At 44.9% G+C, this 24,316-nt stretch overlaps 1 protein-coding gene across 1 annotated transcript in view; it reads left to right on the top strand.

Moving 5' to 3' along the window:
* Positions 1 to 23,916, top strand: part of ANXA13 (annexin A13) — a 36,574-nt gene extending 12,658 nt beyond the window's left edge. The window contains exons 6-11 of the mRNA XM_072151236.1: positions 4,663 to 4,742; positions 14,955 to 15,023; positions 17,558 to 17,659; positions 17,928 to 18,003; positions 21,832 to 21,944; positions 23,681 to 23,916. Coding sequence (XP_072007337.1) covers positions 4,663 to 4,742; positions 14,955 to 15,023; positions 17,558 to 17,659; positions 17,928 to 18,003; positions 21,832 to 21,944; positions 23,681 to 23,800 — 560 coding nt within the window. The 3' untranslated portion in view covers positions 23,801 to 23,916. The remainder of the gene's footprint in view (positions 1 to 4,662; positions 4,743 to 14,954; positions 15,024 to 17,557; positions 17,660 to 17,927; positions 18,004 to 21,831; positions 21,945 to 23,680) is intronic.
* The last annotated feature ends 400 nt before the right edge of the window (positions 23,917 to 24,316 follow it).

Raw genomic sequence — 24,316 nt, 5'->3', positions numbered from 1 at the left:
ACATTGTGGTGTCGGTATAGTCACATATTAGCTAATGGTGTCGGTATAGTCACATATTACATAATGGTGTCGGTATAGTCACATATTACATCGTGGTGTTGGTATAGTCACATATTACATTGTGTTGTTGGTATAGTCACATATTACATTGTGGTGTTGGTATAGTCACATATTACATTGTGGTGACGGTATAGTCACATATTACATAGTGGTGTCGGTATAGTCACATATTACATAGTGGTGTCGGTATAGTCACATATTACATTGTGGTGAAGGTATAGTAACATATTACATTGTGGTGTCATTATAGTCACATATTACATTGTGGTGTCGGTATAGTCACATATTACATTGTGGTGTTGGTATAGTCACATATTACATTGTGGTGTCGGTATAGTCACATATTACATAATGGTGTCGGTATAGTCACATATTACATAGTGGTGTCGGTATAGTCACATATTAGCTAATGGTGTCGGTATAGTCACATATTACATAATGGTGTCGGTATAGTCACATATTACATAGTGGTGTCGGTATAGTCACATATTACATAGTGGTGTCGGTATAGTCACATATTACATTGTGGTGACGGTATAGTCACATATTACATTGTGGTGTCGGTATAGTCACATATTACATAATGGTGTCATTATAGTCACATATTACATTGTGGTGACGGTATAGTCACATAATACATTGTGGTGACGGTATAGTCACATATTACATTGTGGTGTCGGTATAGTCACATATTACATTGTGGTGACGGTATAGTCACATATTACATAGTGGTGTCGATATAGTCATATATTACATTGTGGCGTCGGTATAGTCACATATTATATTGTGGTGACGGTATAGTCACACATTATATTGTGGTGACGGTATAGTCACATATTACATAGTGGTGTCGATATAGTCACATATTACATAGTGGTGTCGATATAGTCACATATTACATTGTGGTGTCATTATAGTCACATATTACATAGTGGTGTCGGCATAGTCACATAGTACATTGTGGTGACGGTATAGTCACATATTACATTGTGGTGACGGTATAGTCACATATTACATTGTGGTGTCGGTATAGTCACATATTACATAATGGTGTCATTATAGTCACATATTACATTGTGGTGACGGTATAGTCACATATTACATAGTGGTGTCAATATAGTCACATATTACATTGTGGTGACGGTATAGTCACATATTACATTGTGGTGACGGTATAGTCACATATTACATTGTGGTGTCGGTATAGTCACATATTACATAATGGTGTCATTATAGTCACATATTACATAGTGGTGTCAGTATAGTCACATATTACATTGTGGTGACGGTATAGTCACATAATACATTGTGGTGACGGTATAGTCACATATTACATTGTGGTGTCGGTATAGTCACATATTACATTGTGGTGACGGTATAGTCACATATTACATAGTGGTGTCGATATAGTCATATATTACATTGTGGCGTCGGTATAGTCACATATTATATTGTGGTGACGGTATAGTCACACATTACATTGTGGTGACGGTATAGTCACATATTACATAGTGGTGTCGATATAGTCACATATTACATAGTGGTGAAGGTATAGTCACATATTACATTGTGGTGTCGGTATAGTCACATATTACATAGTGGTGTCGGTATAGTCACATATTACATAGTGGTGTCGATATAGTCACATATTACATAGTGGTGTCGGTATAGTCACATATTACATAGTAGTGTCGGTATAGTCACATGTTACATTGTAGTGTCATTAGAGTCACATATTACATTGTGGTGCTGGTATAGTCACATGTTACATAGTGGTGTCGGTATAGTCACATATTACATAGTGGTGTCGGTATAGTCACATATTACATTGTGGTGTTGGTATAGTCACATATTACATTGTGGTGTCGGTATAGTCACATATTAGCTAATGGTGTCGGTATAGTCACATATTACATAATGGTGTCGGTATAGTCACATATTACATCGTGGTGTTGGTATAGTCACATATTACATTGTGTTGTTGGTATAGTCACATATTACATTGTGGTGTTGGTATAGTCACATATTACATTGTGGTGACGGTATAGTCACATATTACATAGTGGTGTCGGTATAGTCACATATTACATAGTGGTGTCGGTATAGTCACATATTACATTGTGGTGAAGGTATAGGTACATATTACATTGTGGTGTCTTTATAGTCACATATTACATTGTGGTGTCGGTATAGTCACATATTACATTGTGGTGTTGGTATAGTCACATATTACATTGTGGTGTCGGTATAGTCACATATTAGCTAATGGTGTCGGTATAGTCACATATTACATAATGGTGTCGGTATAGTCACATATTACATAGTGGTGTCGGTATAGTCACATATTACATAGTGGTGTCGGTATAGTCACATATTACATAGTGGTGTCGGTATAGTCACATATTACATAGTGGTGTCGGTATAGTCACATATTACATTGTGGTGTTGGTATAGTCACATATTACATTGTGGTGTTGGTATAGTCACTTATTACATTGTGGTGTTGGTATAGTCACATATTACATTGTGGTGTCGGTATAGTCACATGTTACATAGTGGTGTCGGTATAGTCACATATTACATAGTGGTGTCATTAGAGTCACATATTACATTGTGGTGTCGGTATACTCACATGTTACATTGTGGTGTTGGTATAGTCACATGTTACATAGTGGTGAAGGTATAGTCACATACATTGTGGTGTCGGTATAGTCACATATTACATAGTGGTGTCGGTATAGTCACATATTACATTGTGGTGAAGGTATAGTAACATATTACATTGTGGTGTCATTATAGTCACATGTTACATAGTGGTGTCGGTATAGTCACATATTACATTGTGGTGACGGTATAGTCACATATTACATAGTGGTGTCGGTATAGTCACATATTACATTGTGGTGTCGGTATAGTCACATATTACATAGTGGTGTCAGTATAGTCACATATTACATTGTGGTGACGGTATAGTCACATATTACATTGTGGTGTCGGTATAGTCACATATTACATAGTGGTGTCGGTATAGTCACATGTTACATAGTGGTGTCGGTATAGTCACATGTTACATAGTGGTGTCGGTATAGTCACATGTTACATAGTGGTGTCGGTATAGTCACATGTTACATAGTGGTGTCGGTATAGTCACATATTACATAGTGGTGTCGGTATAGTCACATATTACATAGTGGTGTCGGTATAGTCACATAATACATAGTGGTGTCGGTATAGTCACATAATACATAGTGGTGTCGGTATAGTCACATATTACATTGTGGTGTCATTATAGTCACATATTACATAGTGGTGTCGGTATACTCACATGTTACATTGTGGTGTTGGTATAGTCACATATTACATAGTGGTGTCAGTATAGTCACATATTACATTGTGGTGAAGGTATAGTCATATATTACATTGTGGTGTCGGTATAGTCACATATTACATTGTGGTGTCGGTATAGTCACATATTACATTGTGGTGTCGGTATAGTCACATATTAGCTAATGGTATCGGTATAGTCACATATTACATTGTGGTGTCGGTATAGTCACATATTAGCTAATGGTGTCGGTATAGTCACATATTACATAGTGGTGTCGGTATAGTCACATATTACATTGTGGTGAAGGTATAGTCACATATTACATAGTGGTGTCGGTATAGTCACATATTACATAGTGGTGTCGGTATAGTCACATATTACATAGTGGTGTCGGTATAGTCACATATTACATAGTGGTGTCGGTATAGTCACATATTACATTGTGGTGTTGGTATAGTCACATATTACATAGTGGTGTCGGTATAGTCACATATTACATAGTGGTGTCGGTATAGTCACATATTACATTGTGGTGTCGGTATAGTCACATGTTACATAGTGGTGTCGGTATGGTCACATATTACATAGTGGTGTCGGTATAGTCACATATTACATTGTGGTGTCATTAGAGTCACATATTACATTGTGGTGTTGGTATAGTCACATGTTACATTGTGGTGTTGGTATAGTCACATATTACATTGTGGTGTTGGTATAGTCACATGTTACATAGTGGTGTCGGTATAGTCACATATTACATAGTGGTGTCGGTATAGTCACATATTACATTGTGGTGTTGGTATAGTCACATATTACATTGTGGTGTTGGTATAGTCACATGTTACATAGTGGTGTCGGTATAGTCACATATTACATAGTGGTGTCGGTATAGTCACATATTACATTGTGGTGTTGGTATAGTCACATGTTACATAGTGGTGTTGGTATAGTCACATATTACATAATGGTGTCATTATAGTCACATATTACATTGTGGTGACGGTATAGTCACATATTACATTGTGGTGTTGGTATAGTCACATATTACAATATGGTGTTGGTATAGTCACATATTACATTGTGGTGTTGGTATAGTCACATATTACATTGTGGTGTTGGTATAGTCACATATTACATTGTGGTGAAGGTATAGTCACATATTACATTGTGGTGAAGGTATAGTCACATATTACATAGTGGTGTCGGTATAGTCACATATTAGCTAATGGTATCGGTATAGTCAGGTCTTACATGTTAGTTTCTCCATTTTTCAGTATTCGACAGAGATCTGGAGTCTGATGTCAAAAGTGAAACCAGCGGTTACTTCAGGAAGATTCTCATCTCCCTGTTGCAGGTAACTATATCATAAGTAGCGAGTATTAACCCCTTGTGATCTGCCTATATAATATCCCGCACACCCAAATATTTCAGAAACACTGATTATGACGTATCTGATACCTCAGCAGCTAATGGGTGGGGGGCCTATCATTTAGTCAATGTCCAGAACATGGCCGCCATCTTGAAAGCCGCCATATTGGATCTAGAGCAGGTTTTTCCAATGGGAAGTTGGTGATGGAACAAAACAAAGATGATCACGATTGTCTCAGGAATCGATTGCTAGAATCAAATCTGTACAATCTCTTGTGGTTCAAAATTTATCAAAAGAGAAATTCTCCATAGATTCTCAAGGAGAATAATAATTACAATTGTATCCTGCGCCTTCAGTTCCGTGTTCCGCACCAGAGACAACACGTCATGTAGCTGTGTATCACAGGGAACGTTCCTGGTTATTTCCATGTTGAAAATTTTGAACCTCAAGAGATATTGAAGATCTGATTGTGGCGATTGATTTCTGAGCCCCTTCCCATTGGAATAACTTGTCTGTGATCCAAAATGGCGGCTTTCAATATGGCGGCCATGTTCAGTGCATCGCCTTAATGATTGTCTCCCTCCCCCATTACTTGCTGGGATATCAGACAGGTCATTCTCCCTTCAATCTTGGAAAATAAATGGGTGTCCTGGGACTTTTGAGGGTCAGGAGGGCAGAGCGATGACTCAGATCTCGCTGGATAATTCGTAAAGAAACGTTTCTGGTATTTTCAGAATTTCAATTACAATTCCTCAAATAGCTGTGGTGTACAGCAGGCGGCGGCCAGAACAATACGGGCCGGGTTATATAAAGATACAGACAGAGTTTGCCTTGGTACTAAATATACACCGGACTCCATGGTTATTTCACATTGCCAGACAGAATGAAGTAAGGAGAACAGAGAACAATGAGTTAAAATGTGAATTAATATGCGTCATATTAAAATACAGTGTCCTCACACTGCTGTGCAACTAGCTCTCTGCCTCAGACTATAGACAGTGTTATGTATTGTCCTTGGAGAGATGTGAAATCATAGCTATACAGGCAGTCCCCGGGTTACATATGCAACATCCCCCACCGGGGCCTAGCCCTTGAGGTGAGGCCTGGTGACAGCCGGGGCCCGCGGTACCGGAGTGGCTGGCGGTTGCGGCCTAAGCACGCTATTGTCACGGTGCTTGGTACGGGGGAACCGGAGGGCTGTCCTACAGCCTGGCAGGTCTCCAGCAGGTGGTGTTGGCAAGAAATGATGAGGGAGAGGCTGCTATAGCGGATCTCCCTGGGGCAACCCCTTAATGTCCCGAGTGTGAGTCTCTGGGTGATGGACAGGGTGCCGGTGATGAAGGCAGTCGTATTAGCAGGGACCAGACGGAGACAGAAGTTGAAGAAAACAACTTACAGTTCTTTATTTGAACCGGCAGGAACCGCAGCAACGTGCCTTTAACAGGTAGATGGAGTGCTGAGATGTGAGTTGGAGGGAGCCTCAGGAGATAGTTCACCAGCCTGGATGTATAGGGCAGGCTGGGAGGCAGCTGTGTCCTGGTAGGAAGCTTCAGCTTGTCCTGTAGGGCTTCAGGTATCACCTTCAAAGGTAAGATGATACCCCTTTTCCTCACTACACTAACTCTAATCTAATACTCCACTCTTCAGAGGCAGGGGCTAGGCTCTTCCTGCTCTGGTATGGGCTAGACAGAGATTACTCACTCACTCACTGATCTCTAGGATTCCACACTAGAATAATCATCCAGAACATTCCTGGCCAGAGGTTTTATTACCTCCCTTTGGTCAGGTGGTGGCTGCTCCTCCAATCACATCTCAGCTTACAGAGCACAGGATGTAACACATATCATTGGACAACAGCATCTTGCATCATACAAAATACTTAACCTCTGCCTTGCCAGGCAGGATTCACCACTGCAATACCCCTATGTCCTATCAGGGCCATGTAGTGTAAGGTGATTACATGCAGGTGGGACGTATTCGCAAACCCTCCCGGGGTGTTGCATACCCCGGGGGCAATTGAAAGAGCCGCCCTCGGCTCGACTACAGATGGTTTGGGGCACAGAGGGGGCTAAGGGCACTTCTGGGAAGTGCAGGCTATGTGAGGTGTAGGGACAAACCGCCCATGGTCCTGGAGACAGGCACCTGGGTTGGTGTCGGACTAAGACAAAAGCATGTAGCTGTATGACAGTTGGTCGCTGACGCCATTAAACCGAACTATACAGTAGGAAAGGTGTGGTGTCATGTCCTGTAATCCACTCCTTGCACCAAGGCCTGTATATTTGTTTTATCAACGCTTCTTCCCTGGCGGCAATTATATAGTGTATATATGCATACATTGGCATATGTGACACAATAAAACATTGTACTACATAGAGACGGTCCGACACAGCCACACTACAACCTGAAAAGCCTATGAAAGGGTTAATGCAGACTACTGGCATATATGACAGTGTGCAAACAGGTTAATTCACATTGGCTTAGGAGCCCAATGGGTACACATCTTGAACGTTACAAACGTTACATAGGTAGATAGGCTACTCAGGGTAGCAGAATAGAAAATGTCTCTTTACCTGAAAAGGAAAGGCATGGAAGTGCAAACATAATGTCCGTACCTAAAAAGGAAGGCATTAAGTGCAAAATGATAATAAATAAAGTGGCAACTTTTCCTTGGAGTATCTGGCAAAAGTCTCACAGAAGGTCTCTAGTGACAAAGTCCATCTTCTGGGTACAGCCCTTGATGTGGGGAAAAGTGCACTGGGAAGCAAAGGGTCTCCTCTATGTGTAGAGGGACAGAGTCCTTTGAAGAAATTCTCTGCAGTGGCAGAGGAAGGGGTGCTATCATAGCACAGGACAATAATCAGTTCAAGGAATGTCTCTTGACTGAGATAAATAGGGATGAGAGTCTCAGGAAAGTCTCTGGCTCTTTAGGGAAAGGACAGAAATATACAATATGTACACATGGTACAGTACCTGAAGTGGGCTACAGCCCTTCAGGGGTTAGTCTGCATCTTCTTCGGTGGTAAGTACTTCGGTGTCAGAAAAACGTACCTGCCTCCTGCTTCTGCGTGTCACCAGCTGGTACTCCTGCAGGTACGCAGGAGCTTTTCCTTTTGTCTCCCTTTGAGACCTTCGAAGTTCCGGCCTGGAGAAGATAACAACCTCCTCATCGTCCTCCTCTGAGTCAAGCGCTGGAGTCGGAGTCTCAGCTGCCTCTGATGCTTCAGGGGTTGCAGACACTGGAGCCGGATCATCCTCCACAGGCAGCAGTATTGGAGACTGCGGTGGGGATGATGGTCTCTCCGAGGTACCTCTTACTGGAGTGGAAACAAAACAGAATTGAGGCACAGTCACAAGTTCCAAGAAACTGGGGGTAGGCGAACACAAGGAGGTCTGTAAGTTGGGGGACGAGGTGAGAGGTGTAGACATAGGGGCAAAAGGACGAAGACATCTCTTCAGCCGGTTCCTATGTACCCGGAGTGATGGACGGTCTCCTCTTGAAATCTCGTAGACTTCAGGGGAGAGACTGTCCCTAACTAGGTATGGCTCACGCTCCCAACGCCCATCTAGCTTACTGGTAGGATGGTTGTTGCGCAGCCACACTCGATCTCCTGGGGCAAAAGGCTCAGCACAGGCATTACGATCAAAGTCCCTTTTTTGTTTCTCTCAGGCCTCTTCCAACCGCAGATCCACAACTTCTCTGGCATCCGCCAGGCGCCTCTGGTGTTCGTGAACCCAGTCAGTCTGGGGGAGTAAAGACTGGGAATCAGGGGACTCCATGTCCCAGGTCATATCAGCAGGGAGATGGCCGTGTCTCGACATCTTCCCACTGAGCATCCGTGGAGGGTCCCTCCCACTGGTCAGGGAGACGGGACAGAGCGTCGGCGTTGTCATTGGCCTTACCAGCCCGGTACTTGATGGTAAAGCTGAAATTGGCAAGTCTGGAGGCCCACCGTTGTTCCAGTGCTCCAAGACGTGCGGTGTTCAGATGCGCCAACGGATTATTGTCTGTGAAGACAGTGAAAGATGATGCAGCTAGGTAGTCCTTGAACTTTTCGGTCACAGCCCAGACTAACGCCAGAAACTCCAACTTGAAGGAACTGTAGTTCTGGTCGTTTTGCTCCGGTTCTCGGAGGGAACGGCTGGCGTAGGCTATGACCCTTTCAGTTCCGTTTTGGAGCTGGGATAATACCGCCCCTAGACCTTGCTTGCTGGCATCAGTGTATAGGGTGAAAGGCAGACTATAGTCTGGATATCCCAACACCGGGGGCTCAGTCAACCGTTGCTTGAGCATCTGGAAGGCAGCTTCTCGTTCGGCCGTCCACTCAATGGCTACTCGGGAACGTTGGCTCTCTTTTGGCAGGCCCCTTAGAAGCTCTTGCAGGGGAGCCGCCAGCTGGGCAAACTTCGGGATGAAACGCCTGTAATAACTGGCAAATCCCAGGAAGCTTTTGATGTCCCGTACGGTTGATGGGGTAGGCCAGTCGTGGACAGCTGCAATCTTCTCTGGATCTGGCTCAATTCCATGAGCGCTCACCACATGTCCCAGGTACTTGACACTAGGTTGTAGCAGGTGGCACTTGGATGGCTTGACCTTCAACCCATGTTGGGTCAGGATTTGGAAGACTTCAGCCAGATGGTGGAGGTGGTCTTCATAAGTCTTGGAGTAGATGATGATGTCGTCCAAATATAGCAGGACGGTCTCGAAGTTGCGATGACCCAAACATCTCTCCATCAGCCGTTGAAATGTGCCTGGGGCGTTGCATAGCCCGAACGGCATGTTGTTGAACTCGAACAAGCCCATTGGGGTGGTGAAAGCCGTCTTCTCTCTGTCTTCCGGCGCCATGGCCACTTGCCAGTAGCCACTGGTCAGGTCCAGGGTAGAGAAGTAGGCAGCTGACCCTAGGGCTGCGAGGGATTCCTCGATTCGAGGCAGAGGATAGGCGTCCTTGTGGGTGATATTGTTGATCTTCCTATAGTCAACACAGAATCGAAGGGTTCCATCCTTCTTCTTCACAAGGACCAGCGGGGCAGCCCATGGGCTGTGACTCTCCCGGATAACGTTGGCTGTCTTCATCTCTTGTACCAGCTTCTTCACCTCTTGGTAACGGGCTGGAGGTATGGGCCGATATCGTTCCTTGATAGGAGGATGAGAGCCAGTAGGGATGGTGTGTTGGATCAGAGTAGTCTGCCCAAAATCCAGTGGGTGTTTGCTGAAGGCCTGGTGGTGCTTCATAACGACATCCAGGACACCTTGTACTCGGTCTGCAGGAGTAAAATCGTCATCTCCAATATTGAGCTCAAGCCACCAGGATTGCTCGGCAGGCTCACCTTCAGCACTTTGCTTCAGTTCCAACTGTTGGGAGGCAGACAGAGAGGTTTCCACCAAGTCTTCAGGATGCACGCTGAAGAGAGTGGCTACGGCTTGGTACTTTCTCAGATCCACTGGGGAGTCTCCCACATTTAGTAGTCGAATGGGTACTTGTCCTCGGGATACCGTGACTAGGCTCCTGGCGGCTAGAATGGGCAGGTCTTCATCGGCTGGTAGAGGTTCTACTATCGCCTGGTAGTCTTGACCTTGGACGCCCATGCAGGCTCGACACCATACTAACGTCTCAGTCCCAGGTTGAAGGCGAACAGGTTGGGGATCCTTGATCCGGGCTCTGCAGATTTCTCCATTAGGGCCAGCAAACTTCTGTTGCGCCGCTAGAACCTGCATAGTCTCCTGAATTACCTTCCGGGAACCGTTGGGCACTGTTGGCAGGGAGTCATGGAGAGCCTTCAGCACTTCAGGGTAGCAATTGCGGAGGACATTGGTACCCAGTACCAGGGAGAAGTTACCGTTTTCGGGCACACGTGTCACCACTACGCCCTGTCTGGTTAACTCAGTGTCTCCAATGGTTAGTGTGGGCTCCCAGTAGCCGCGGATGGGTACGGGTTTTCCATTCGTAGCAATGATGTTCAAGTAAGCCTTTGGAGGCTGGACTAAGGATGCTCTTCCTCGGCATTTCTCGAAGGCAGCACTCCGGAGGGTGGTCACTTGAGAGCCGGTATCAATTAAGGCCGGTAGAGTAACTCCGTTGATGGTTACATGAACCATGGGGCGAGTCCCCACGAACCTGGGCATCCAGTTAGCATCTCGGGGACTTACAAGTTCTTCCCTTGGAGGTCGTCCCTTAGCTCCAAGGGTTTGTCGTTTAACTGACGACAATCATTCTCTTCATGCCCATATTTATGGCAGTAGCTGCACCGCTGGCGGGGTTTCCTCTGACTCCAGGTGCTTAACGACTTCGCTTCTTTTGGGCGCTGTTTAGTCGGAGATTCACGAGGAGTAGCTGACCGTACCGGGTTCTCTGGAGGTTTCCTCCTCATAGCAGAGACAGTTACTTCCAACTGGGTCAACCGATCAAGGATTTGATGCAGGGTGTCCGCCAGATTAGGGACCGGTCCTGTTATGCCAGTAACTTCCATAGTCGCAGGAGTATGTGATGCTGACTGCGTGGGATGGCAAGCGAGAGCAGATTCTTCCATTTCTACGGATTCAGGCTCTTTCTGCGGTCCAGTAGGTGATCGGTCTCCTAATATGTCAATGGCAATTTCCTTAAACTCAAGGAAAGAGGCCTGGGCATGTTGAGAAGAGATGATCTTTAGTTGACACCTTTGATTTCTATCAACAAGTCCATTGATAAATTGTTCCCTTAAGGTTTGGTCAGAGGTTTCAGCGTCTTTGGGCTCAAGGCAGGTGATGGCCTTCCATGTCTCCTGTAGGGAGAGGGCAAAGTCTCGGAGGGACTCTTGGGGCTTCTGTCTTTTCCCGAAGAATTTCTGCTTCAACTCGGAGACAGTACACTTGTCAAAGGTGTTACGTAGCCTATCAAGAATCTGGACCACATTCTGACACTGTTCTCGGGGCCAGGACTTGACTTCCCGGAGAGCGGGTCCTTTCAACTGCCCGATGAGGATGCCCACTTTCTGTAACTCTGTGAATGGGAGCAAGGCGAAGGTGGCTAACAACTTGTCCCTGAATTCAGGGAGAGTATGTGATTCTCCCTCGTAGTAGGGTAACCAGGGGGCCCCCAGATAGTAGGGCATAGTCAGAGGCATCATGGTGGGAGTCCCAGGGACACTAGCTGTAGCAGGGCTGAAGGGACTCTCTGGAGGACTTAACATGCTCCGGTACCCTGAGGAGGGACCAGGGGACGGGACTTGCGCCAGTCCCGTATCTTCGTCCTGGGCGGACATGACTGGCCTAGCTGAGGGAAGCCTGTAGGGGTACACAATGTCCGTTGCTATGGGCGATGGCTAGAATGGGACGTGGGCACTTTAAGACACAGTCACTATTCCCTGGGAGGTGAGCCAATAACCTAGCATCGGAAACAATCTCTACCCCCCTTTAACTTCCCCAGCGGTACTCACTCAGGATCAGCCGCGGTGACAGGACAGCTCCGGTACACGAAGGTCTCCGTTCCCGATGTCCGGCAGGCAGCAGGGCTCAGTGATGCTCAGCGGTGTTCTCCTCCAGTGGCAGGACACGTGCGCCGGAACTCCGGATGAGGCGCACGCTGCTGGCAGGCTTCAGGCGCGGCCTGCGCCGAAATCCAAGATGGCCGATTAACCCTCTTCGTTGCCGGCCGCACACGCTCCAGCTCCTCCTCCACGGTGCTTCGCGCCACTCGCGCAGGGGGCGGAGCCTAATGACGCCTCTGGAGTTCCCGCCAGTCAAGATTTGGCGGGCTTGAAATACTTGCTGCGCCACACGCCTCTGAGGTAAATGCTTCAGGCGCAGCAGCGCCGGATGTAGCAGAGCTGACACAGTTCTTGCAGGAATTAACCTCTTGAGTGCTGGAGCGGCGCTCGACAGCACATGGCAGCAGTATAAAGTTCAATGTAGAAACACACAAATACTTGGGCCTAAACCCGGATGGCATCAGGGTTAGGCAGCACAGTCTTTTTCTTAATAAAGTACAGTCTTTAGTGCCAGGATAAGGCACAGAAGTATATATCCTGTGATTCGTGACGCCACTTGCAACATCCCCCACCGGGGCCTAGCCCTTGAGGTGAGGCCTGGTGACAGCCGGGGCCCGCGGTACCGGAGTGGCTGGCGGTTGCGGCCTAAGCACGCTATTGTCACGGTGCTTGGTACGGGGGAACCGGAGGGCTGTCCTACAGCCTGGCAGGTCTCCAGCAGGTGGTGTTGGCAAGAAATGATGAGGGAGAGGCTGCCATAGCGGATCTCCCTGGGGCAACCCCTTAATGTCCCGAGTGTGAGTCTCTGGGTGATGGACAGGGTGCCGGTGATGAAGGCAGCCGTATTAGCAGGGACCAGACGGAGACAGAAGTTGAAGAAAACAACTTACAGTTCTTTATTTGAACCGGCAGGAACCGCAGCAACGTGCCTTTAACAGGTAGATGGAGTGCTGAGATGTGAGTTGGAGGGAGCCTCAGGAGATAGTTCACCAGCCTGGATGTATAGGGCAGGCTGGGAGGCAGCTGTGTCCTGGTAGGAAGCTTCAGCTTGTCCTGTAGGGCTTCAGGTATCACCTTCAAAGGTAAGATGATACCCCTTTTCCTCACTACACTAACTCTAATCTAATACTCCACTCTTCAGAGGCAGGGGCTAGGCTCTTCCTGCTCTGGTATGGGCTAGACAGAGATTACTCACTCACTCACTGATCTCTAGGATTCCACACTAGAATAATCATCCAGAACATTCCTGGCCAGAGGTTTTATTACCTCCCTTTGGTCAGGTGGTGGCTGCTCCTCCAATCACATCTCAGCTTACAGAGCACAGGATGTAACACATATCATTGGACAACAGCATCTTGCATCATACAAAATACTTAACCTCTGCCTTGCCAGGCAGGATTCACCACTGCAATACCCCTATGTCCTATCAGGGCCATGTAGTGTAAGGTGATTACATGCAGGTGGGACGTATTCGCAAACCCTCCCTCGCCATTGCATCGGCGAGGGTGTTGCACATACAAGATAGGGTCTGTAGCTTTGTTCTTAAGTTGAATTTGTATGTAAGTCGGAACTGTATATTTTATCATTGTAATCACAACCGGAACTTTTTTGGTCTCTGTGACAATTGGATTTTAAAAATTTTGGGTTGTCATAAGAATCAATATTAACACTAAAGCTTCATTACAGACACCAGTGATATCTGTTATAGCTGATTATTGTAGCCTAGGACTAAAGTATAATAAATTACCAATATCCAGAGGTCCGTTTGTAACTAGGGGTCGTATGTAAGTCGAGTGTACTTAAGTAGGGGACCGCCTGTATATGTGTTCTGACTAGCAGCAGGAATGTTAAATACCTGTATTCCAAGTGCACTGGGGGACACATCCTCACACTGCTGTGTTCTGTGTTCCCTGTGTTAGCTATTGTCCATGGAGAGATGTGTAATCACACCTTTTTGTATTTTCTAGTAGCAGCAGGGCTGTGATATATGGTTAAATGTCCTCACACTGCTGTGTTCTGTGCAGACAGTTTTAGGTATCGTCACTAGAGCGATGTGTAATCATAACTTTGTGTATGGTGTTAGTAGCAGCAGGACTGCAATATATGGTTTTATATTCCTGGACTGAAGCTTCTTCATGTGCACTGTGGGAATGTCCTCACACTGCTGTTCTCTGTAATATCTGCAGCCAGTTTTAGGTATGGAGCCATGTGTAATCTACTATTTTGCATGTTGTTAGTAGCAGCAGGACTGATATATGGATCTATATTCTAGGACTGCCGTTTCTACATGTGCACTGGGGGCATGTCCTTACACTGCTGTGCTCTGTGCTCTCTGAAGTCAGTTTTAATTATTGTCCCTGGAGAGATGTATAATCATATCTTGTGTATGTTGTTAGTGGCAGCAGAACTGTGATATATACATTTATATTCCATGATTTCAGTTTCTCCTTTTGCACTTTGTGTATGTCCTCACACTGCTGTGCTCTAAGCTCTTTGCAATGAACTACAGAAAGTGTTAGCTTTTCATCAGAACATGTGGAGGGATGGTCCAGTAGTTCAATGCAGAGAGCTAAGAGCACAGCAGTGTTAGGTGTCCTGTATTACTCAGACAATCTTCTCTTTGATTAGAGAACGTATTTCCTGTGTTTTCGGCTTCCCTCGTTTTGGAGTTGATGCTGGGAAACGAAACACTTGGCACAATCTGAATTGCCCCCTGTTTTCTATATCTCTTAGGCAAATCGAGATGAAGGTCTGGACATCAATCATGATCTTGCCGGTCAGGACGCCAAGAGATTATATGAAGTGAGTAATCCTAATGTTCTGTAGAAGTCCAGTAACTGAGACGACAGATCCGAATGTTCTATATACAGAATTCCATAGAAGTCATTGTATGAGAAAATGTGGAATTAAAATACGACCCTTTATCTAAACTCTTCCATATGTAGTTACAAGCATGAGAAAAAGTGGAGTCTGCATCCTCAACCATCCGATTCTGGCCTATTCACTGCCTGAGGCAAAAATTTAAATGACCCCCCCCCCCCCCCATAGATAAAATAGTGGGTGCGGAAAGTATTGAGACCACTTTAAATTTTTCTCTTTGTTTCATTGCAGCAAAATGGTAAGATCAAAAAAGTAATTTTTTGCTCATTAATGTGCCCTCTGCACCCAAAAAACAGGAATGTAGATATTTTTGCTAATTTATTAAATAAAAAAAAACAAAATATCACATGGTGATAAGTATTCATCCCCTTTGCTATGACACCGATATTTAACGCACACGCTGATCCTCCCTGAGATGGTTCTACTCCTTCATTGGAGTCCAGCTGTGTTTAATTAAACTGATTGGACTTGATTAGGAAAGGCGCACACCTGTCTATATAAGACTTCAACGCGCATGACAGTGCACATGAGAATCATGAGGTCTAAGGAACTGTCCAAGGAGCTCAGAGGCAGAATTGTGGCAAGGCACAGACCTGGCCATGGTTACAAAACATTTTCTGCAGCATTCAAGGTTCCTAAGAGCACAGTGGCCTCCATAATCCTTAAATGGAATGACCACAAATGGCCATCCAGCCAAACTAAGCAATCGTGGGAGAAGAGCTTTAGTGAGAAAGGTAAAGAAGAACCCGTACATCACTGTGGCTGAGCTCCATAGATGCAGTAGGGAGATAGGAGAAAGTTCCACAAAGTCACCAATCACTGGAGCCTCCAGCAATGAAGCCTCTCCTCAGTGCAAGACATATGAAAGCCGCATAGAGTGGGCAGAACACATGAAGGATCCCAGACTATGAGACATAAGATTCTCTGCTCTGATGAGAAGAACACAGAATTTTTTGGTGTTAATTCTAAGTTGTGGGAAAACTTGGTGCTGCTCATCACCTGCCAAATACAATCCCAGCAGTGACACATGGGGGGCAGCATCAGGCTATGGGGGGGGGGGGGGCAGGACCACTGGGTGTAATGGAGGGAGAGATGAATGTGGCAAATTATAGAGAGATCCTGGATGAGAACCTCTTCCAGATGCTCTGGACCTCAGACTGGGCCGAACCTTCCAACAATGGGGCAGATTTACTTACCCGGTCCATTAGCGATCCAGCGGCGCGTTCTCTGCGGTGGATTCGGGTCTTCCGGCGATTCACAAAGGTAGTTCCTCCGACGTCCACCAGGTGGCGCTGCTGTGCTGAAGAGCATCGGAACGCACTGGAGTTCAGCGAGCTATCCTGGGTGAAGGTAAGCGTGTCCCACGACACTTTTTTTTTTTTTTTTTAATGCGGCGGTTTCTCCGAATCAGTCGGGTTATCGTTCGGTCACGCACCCCGATTTCCGTCACGTGCATGCCAGCGCCTATGCGCCACAATCCGATCGCGTGCGCCAAAATCCCGGGGCAATTCAGGGAAAATCGGCGCAAATCGAAAATATTCGGGAAACACGTCGGGAAAACGCAAATCGGGCCCTTAGTAAATGACCCCCAATGACTCTAAGCCCACAGCTAACACAGCAGAGGCTTCAGAACATCTCTGTGACCATTCCTGACCGGCCAAGCCAGAGCCCGGACCTAAACCCAATGGAGCATCTCTGGAGAGACTGGAAAATGGCTTCCACCAATCTTCATTATCCAACCTGAGGGAACTGGAGAGGATCTGCAAGGAAGAGGCAGAGGATCCCCAAATCCAAGGGTGAGAAACTTGTAGCATCTTCCCAAGAAGACTCCTGCACCAGCTCCAAAGCTTCTACCCATCACTGAGCAAAGTGGTCGAATAACTTTATTTATGTTGTTAATAGCAGCAGCACTGAGAAAAATGGATTTATATTCTAGAATTTTAGCTTTGCCAAGTGCCCGTGGGGTGTGTCCTCACACTGCTGGGCTCCTACTTCTCTGCATTGAAGTGCCGCCCACCCCCTACCATACTAAAATTACTCACCAAGAGATGAATATCCCTTTGTCCTATATTTGAATTTCCCTGGAAAAGTTTCAAAATATTTTGACTTAAATCCACAATTGTGTTTCATGGCTCTTTAATGGGTCGGACATTGACATAGGGCAGCTATAACTTTAGGCTGTGTGACCTAATTTGCATACCCTTTCCCAGGGAGCATTGCCTGTAATTCTCACTACCCTAGCTTGTGGTTTTTACCATGAAAACTAGTGCCCCATTAGTATTGTTCACCAATTTGAATGAAAAGGGGTGGGGTTTCAAGACAAAGGGGTGTGGTTTAATGAAATCGGGCGGGCATGACTTAAACAGTATACCGAGAATTTTACTAAAGGAGGAGGAGCATTTTTATCCAAAAAAAAAAAAAAATTCTGATTTTAATAATTTTTTTTTTCCCTTTAGGCCGGTCAAGCCCGATGGGGCACAGATGAGTCTGAGTTTAATGTCATTTTGGCAACAAGGAACTACATGCAGCTGAGAGCCACATTCAAAGCCTATGAGATTGTAAGTATCTCACCCCCTTTAAGAAATTTATTTTTAGGTCATTTTTTTTTTGTCGGCGGCCATGTTCCAAGTGGAAAAACTGGTGAAAGTACAAAAGCTCACTCCTCCCCTCTCCCTTCTCTTTCGTCTTGTTACATGTCTGTCTGATGTAATATTTTAGAATTAAAAAAATAAATAAATAAATAAAAAGGAGATTTACAGAATCTCATGGGAACCCAAACTTTTTTAAAAATGATTTATTACGTATATTTCTACTTTTTTTTGGCAGCTACACGGGAAAAACATGGAAGATGTGATTAAAAGTGAAACCTCAGGAGACCTGAAGAAGGCCTATCTTACAATCGGTACGTTTATTTGCTCCTCCAGGTTTATGCTATCGCTGCTTAAAGGGAACCTGTCGCCAGTTTTTACCCCATTAGACCACCATGAAATCTCCTTTAAAGAATTACCTTCTTTATGTTAAAATTGGCCCCTTTACTTCTCCAAAGTCATATGCAAATGAGCTGAGAAGAGTCGCCTTCTACCAAGATGAGTCATTGCAGTGGGGGGGGGGGGCGAGTCTTTTCAGACCCCTTTTTTTTGCCCTCCGTAGCACCTATAAATGTGCTACTGGTGTCATTGTAAAGATGAGACTCTTGATTAAGGATCTGTTTGCTATAGAATTGGAAATAAAGGAAATGAAAGACATAGGGGGGTATTTATCAGGGCTTCTGCGCCAGGGCATGGGCTTGGAGTTTTATGGGGTAAAATCTCTTTTTATGTTTTGAGGATATAGATACTAATGGCCTAGGAGAACACATCACATCAACATCAGATTGATATAGGTCTGGCTAATTTTTTTCATTTTTCTGTCTCCATTAACCTCAGCAGCAGAGCCCATTACATGATTTTGGCCTAAAAGGGCAATATATAGGTGCGTGCTTGAGGTTGTTGCATTTAAAGGGGCGGCACAATGTCAGGTTTATTCTGGTTATACGGCTTCTTCTGTGTACTGTAATTTAGGATTCGCCCACACACAAAGCCCAGGGCGACACAACCTGTAAATACAGCTGTGGGAAAGGGTTAATAATGTATTCCCATTCCTAGGAGACGTGTGGTTCCCGGGAATGACATAGACGGTAGGTAGGATGTGTCTGAGCGGATGTGGTCACCGCGCGGATGTGAGGGCTTTTGTTATATTCTGGAATGGATACAGTATAACAAGGAAGTGGGGACTAGTAACCCTGTGCTCTGACATGATCTGATAAAGTTTTTGCCTTTGGAGGTCCATGGGTGCCCATAAAATACTGGACACTTATTGGGGGTCATTTACTAAGGGCCCAATTTGCGTTTTCCTGACGTGTTACCCGAATATTTGCGATTTGCGCCGATTTTCCCTGAATTGCCCCGAGATTTTGGCGCATGCGATCGATTTATGGCGCATCGGCGCTGGAATGCACGCGACGGAAATCGGAGGCGTGGCCGAATGGTAACCCGAAGTATTCGGAAAAACCGCCGCATTTAAAAAAAAAAAAATTGGTCGCACGGGCCATACTCACATGCACCACGATGAAGACGATGAACTTCGGGGCATCTCGGCGAACCTCGGCGCAGCAGCGCCACCTGGTGGACATCGGACGCAGGACCTTCATGAATCGCCGGAAGACCCGACCGCTGGTCAGAGAAGCCGCCGCTGGAACGTGAATGGACCTGGTAAGTAAATGTGCCCCATTGAATTCAATTCTCTCTCACTTGTAATACCTCCTTATTCCTGCGGGGGTGCTGTTTAGACAAAGGAATCTTTAAATCTGTGGTTTTTCTGCAGTTTGGATATTCAATAATCACCTGTAGACACGGGGGGCACAATGTAAAGACGTGTTTCTATGTTCGGACTCCCCCTTTAGAACAGTAGATACACAATTTTTATTAATGAGCGGAATTTTTTCACAGGAATAATCTTGTGCTGCATTCACACGACCGCAAGGGGGACGTATATACGGCCGACGTATATACGGCCGATATACGTCCCCCATAGACGGCAATGGGCGCGCGGCGCCCTACGGGAGCGGTACGGTGCCGCACACGTGCGGCACCGTACTGCTCCGTGCCCCGTGAAAAAATAGGACATGTCCTATTTTTTCAGGGCATACGGCGCCGTGCGCCATATATCCCTATGGAGAGGGGCGGGGGTGAGCAGGGCTCTCCCCCTCCTCCTCTCCCCGCACGCTGCCGTGTGCCCGCCGTGCTACGGTACGGCGGGCACCGGTCGTGTGAATCCAGCCTTATACAGTAATAAACTATTTCCACACAGTCCAAGCTGCGGGGGCACAGACCACTTCTACCCGCTGACACATGACTCATACATAGACGCTACATGCGCCAGAAATTCCTGTATGCTGGGATGTCAGCGCAGTCTCACGCATGTCCTGCCCTGGTCCTGACCCAGATCCCTCTCCCAGAGGAGCCGCTAATGTCTGATTCTAACTAAATTTGATAATCACATTAAGGGGGGTGTGGAAACCGCTGGATGTGATCTCCAGATAGCGAGAGTCTAATATTAACTCATAGCGACTATGGGATAGACTGTAACCACCAAGTACAAGGACCTGCAAGTACTGACCCCCAAATATAACCATAATGTTTAAAAGACTGGTGCAACATTTGCAAAACTACACACCTGACCTGCTGCCAACCTCATAATACACACCTCAGCTGCTGCAGAACCTCATAATACACACCTCAGATACTGAAGAACCTCATAATACACACCTCAGTTGCTGCAGAACCTCATAATACACACCTCAGATACTGGAGAACCTCATAATACACACCTAAGATACTGCAGAACCTCATAATACACACCTCAGATACTAGAGAACCTCATAATACATACCTCAGCTGCTGCAGAACCTCATAATACACACCTCAGCTGCTGCAGAACCTCATAATACACACCTCAGCTGCTGCAGAACCTCATAAAACACACCTCAGCTGCTACAGAACCTCATAATACACACCTCAGATACTAGAGAACCTCATAATACACACCTCAGCTGCTGCAGAACCCCATAATACACACCTCAGCTGCTGCAGAACCTCATAATACACACCTCAGATACTGCAGAACCTCATAATACACACCTCAGATACTGCAGAACCTCATAATACACACCTCAGATACTAGAGAACCTCATAATACAAACCTCAGCTGCTGCAGAACCCCATAATACACACCTCAGCCGCTGCAGAACCCCATAATACACACCTCAGCTGCTGCAGAACCTCATAATACACACCTCAGCTGCTGCAGAACCTCATAATATACACCTCAGATACTGGAGAACCTCATAATACACACCTCAGATACTTGAGAACCTCATAATACACACCTCAACAGCTGCAGAACCTCATAATACACACCTCAGCTGCTGCAGAACCTCATAATACACACCTCAGATACTGCAGAACCTCATAATACACACCTCAGATACTAGAGAACCTCATAATACACACCTCAGCTGCTGCAGAACCTCATAATACACACCTGAGCTGCTGCAGAACCTCATAATATACACCTCAGCTTCTGCAGAACCTCATAATACACACCTCAGCTGCTGCAGAACCTCATAATACACACCTCAGATACTGCAGAACCTCATAATACACACCTCAGATACTAGAGAACCTCATAATACACACCTCAGCTGCTGCAGAACCTCATAATACACACCTGAGCTGCTGCAGAACCTCATAATATACACCTCAGATACTAGAGAACCTCATAATACAAACCTCAGCTGCTGCAGAACCCCATAATACACACCTCAGCCGCTGCAGAACCCCATAATACACACCTCAGCTGCTGCAGAACCTCATAATACACACCTCAGCTGCTGCAGAACCTCATAATATACACCTCAGATACTGGAGAACCTCATAATACACACCTCAGCTGCTGCAGAACCTCATAATACACACCTGAGCTGCTGCAGAACCTCAAGCAAATCCTAAAGGCTCTCATTGACTTGAATGGGTTCCCATTGCGGTGCCATATTTTACAACTTTTTTCCTCCATTTTTTATGGAATTTTTATGGAATTCTATGACAGATCTGCCATCATACGTGTAAATTTAACCTTAACAGTCATTACAGTCATGTAAGTTTTCAGCATCATCCACCCTAATCTTTTGCAGTACAATGCACCAAGGATTGTCAGGCATATTTTGCCAAGAAACTTTACAAAGCCATGAAGGGAGCTGGAACAGACGAGGACACATTAATCCGGATTCTGGTCACCAGGGCGGAGGTAAGAGACTTCCCAAAATTGGAGGACCAAACAATATATATATATATATATATATATATATATACACACACACATTATTACCTTATAATAAATAATAATAATTCCTTTATTTATATAGCGCCTACAGATTATGCAGCGCTGCACAGACCTTCCCAAATCAGTCCTTTAAAAAAATAATGAAATTATTATAAAATGGTTCATAAAAATAAAAGTAAAAAATGTACTAGTGTTAAATACTCTCCAGTGAGCACTAGGGGGCGCCATCATTATACACTGTGGCTGTAAATATGTGAACCTCTGAGCTGAGTGATGAAACAGTTCTGTAATGAGAAGAGTCAGGACATGATGAGAAGCACAGGAGAGGGGGAGAGGGGTCCCCTCACTGTTTATGTAACTAGGCAGCAAACATTCTTGTTTACCTCTACCGCCCCCTATAGGCTGCTGGGTGTAGTCATTTGTAAATTATTATACATTGTGTAATAGGACTACTGTATAACTATCTATATTACACCACTGTATATAATACCATAAGTGACACCACTGTATACAATGCCATAGATTACACTATGGTATATAGTTCTGCAGGTAACGGCACTCTATATATAGTGCTAAAAGTTACACCTCTATATATAGTGCTATAGGTAACACCTCTGTATATAGTAATATAGGTAACACCTCTATGTAAGTGCTATATGTGACAACACTGTATGTAGTAATATGGGTTACACCTCTATAGTGCTATAGGTAACACCTCTATGTATAGTGCTATAGGTTACACCTCTATGTATAGTGCTATATGTGCACCACTGTATATAGTGCAATAGGTAACATCTTTGTATATAGTGCTATAGGTTACACCTCTGTATAATAGTGCTATAGGTAACAGCTCTATAGTGCTATAGGTAACACCTCTATGTATAGTGCTATAGGTTACACCTCTATGTATAGTGCTATATGTGCACCACTGTATATAGTGCAATAGGTAACATCTTTGTATATAGTGCTATAGATTACACCTCTGTATATAGTGCTATAGGTTACAACTCTGTATAATAATGCTATAGGTAACACCTCTGTATATAGTGCAATAGGTAACATCTTTGTATATAGTGCTATAGGTTACACCTCTGCATACTTGTGCTATAGGTAACAGCTCTATAGTGCCTTAGGTAACACCCCTGTATAGGTTACACCTCTGTATATAGTGCTATAGGTTACAACTCTGTATAATAATGCTATAGGTAACACCTCTGTATATAGTTCTATAGATAACACCTCTGTATAAAGGGCTATCGGTAACACCATATGTATAGTGCTATAGGGAACACCTCTGTATATAGTGCTATAGGTAACACCTCTGTAAATAGTGGTATAGGTAACACCACCATGTATAGTGCTATAGGTAACACCTCTGTAAATAGTGGTATAGGTTACACCTCTATGTATAGTGCTATAGGTAACACCTCTATATAGTGCTATAGGTAACACCTCTGTAAATAGTGGTATAGGTTACACCTCTATGTATAGTGCTATAGGTTACACCTCTATATAGTGCTATAGGTAACACCTCTGTAAATAGTGGTATAGGTTACACCTCTATATATAGTGCTATAGGTTACACCTCTATATAGTGCTATAGGTAACACCTCTGTAAATAGTGCTATAGGTAGCACTTCTATATATGGTTCTATAGGTTACACCTCCGTAACATATATTTTATTTGTCTTTCTCCACAGATTGACCTTGAGACGATCAAACAGAAATACCAGGAGTTGTACAAGAAGAGCCTCGCGGACGCCATCAAGTCAGACACGTCCGGAGACTTCTGCCGGCTGCTCATAGCTCTGCTGCACTGAGGCGCCGCTGCATATGGAGGAGCCATTCCCTCCAGGAGAAGATTCATCTTATCTACAAATGTCCAAAACTGACAGAAAATTATATAATAAAATAAATAAAAACTTGTCTGCAGACATTTTTGATACATTTCTCTTCTTTTAGCATTAAAAGTTTATATGTGGAGAGTTATAGCCCCTCCCCATGCTCTGAGTAACTGCTGTAGTATTAAACTGGAAGCCCTCTACAGCTCAGAGGGGAGGAGAAGGGCTGTGCAGCAGCACAATACATAGAGCACAGAGCACAGCAGTGTGAGGACACACCTACAGGATTGAACTTATAGTCAATCTTTGAATATAAATCCATATTTCACAGTCCTGCTGCTACTACCAACACAGACAATGTGATAAATACACATCTCTCCATAGACAATACCTAACAATTCCTGCAGAGAGCACAGATAACAAAAGTGTGAGGACATCCCTAGTGAACCTGGAGAAGCTAAAATCCTTGAATATAAATCCATATTTCACAGCCCT

This window comes from Engystomops pustulosus, chromosome 5 (assembly GCF_040894005.1).
Source record: "Engystomops pustulosus chromosome 5, aEngPut4.maternal, whole genome shotgun sequence".
NCBI lineage: Eukaryota > Metazoa > Chordata > Amphibia > Anura > Leptodactylidae > Engystomops > Engystomops pustulosus.
The sequence above is the reverse complement of the archived record's forward strand: the minus strand, read 5'-3'. Positions and strand labels throughout refer to the sequence as shown.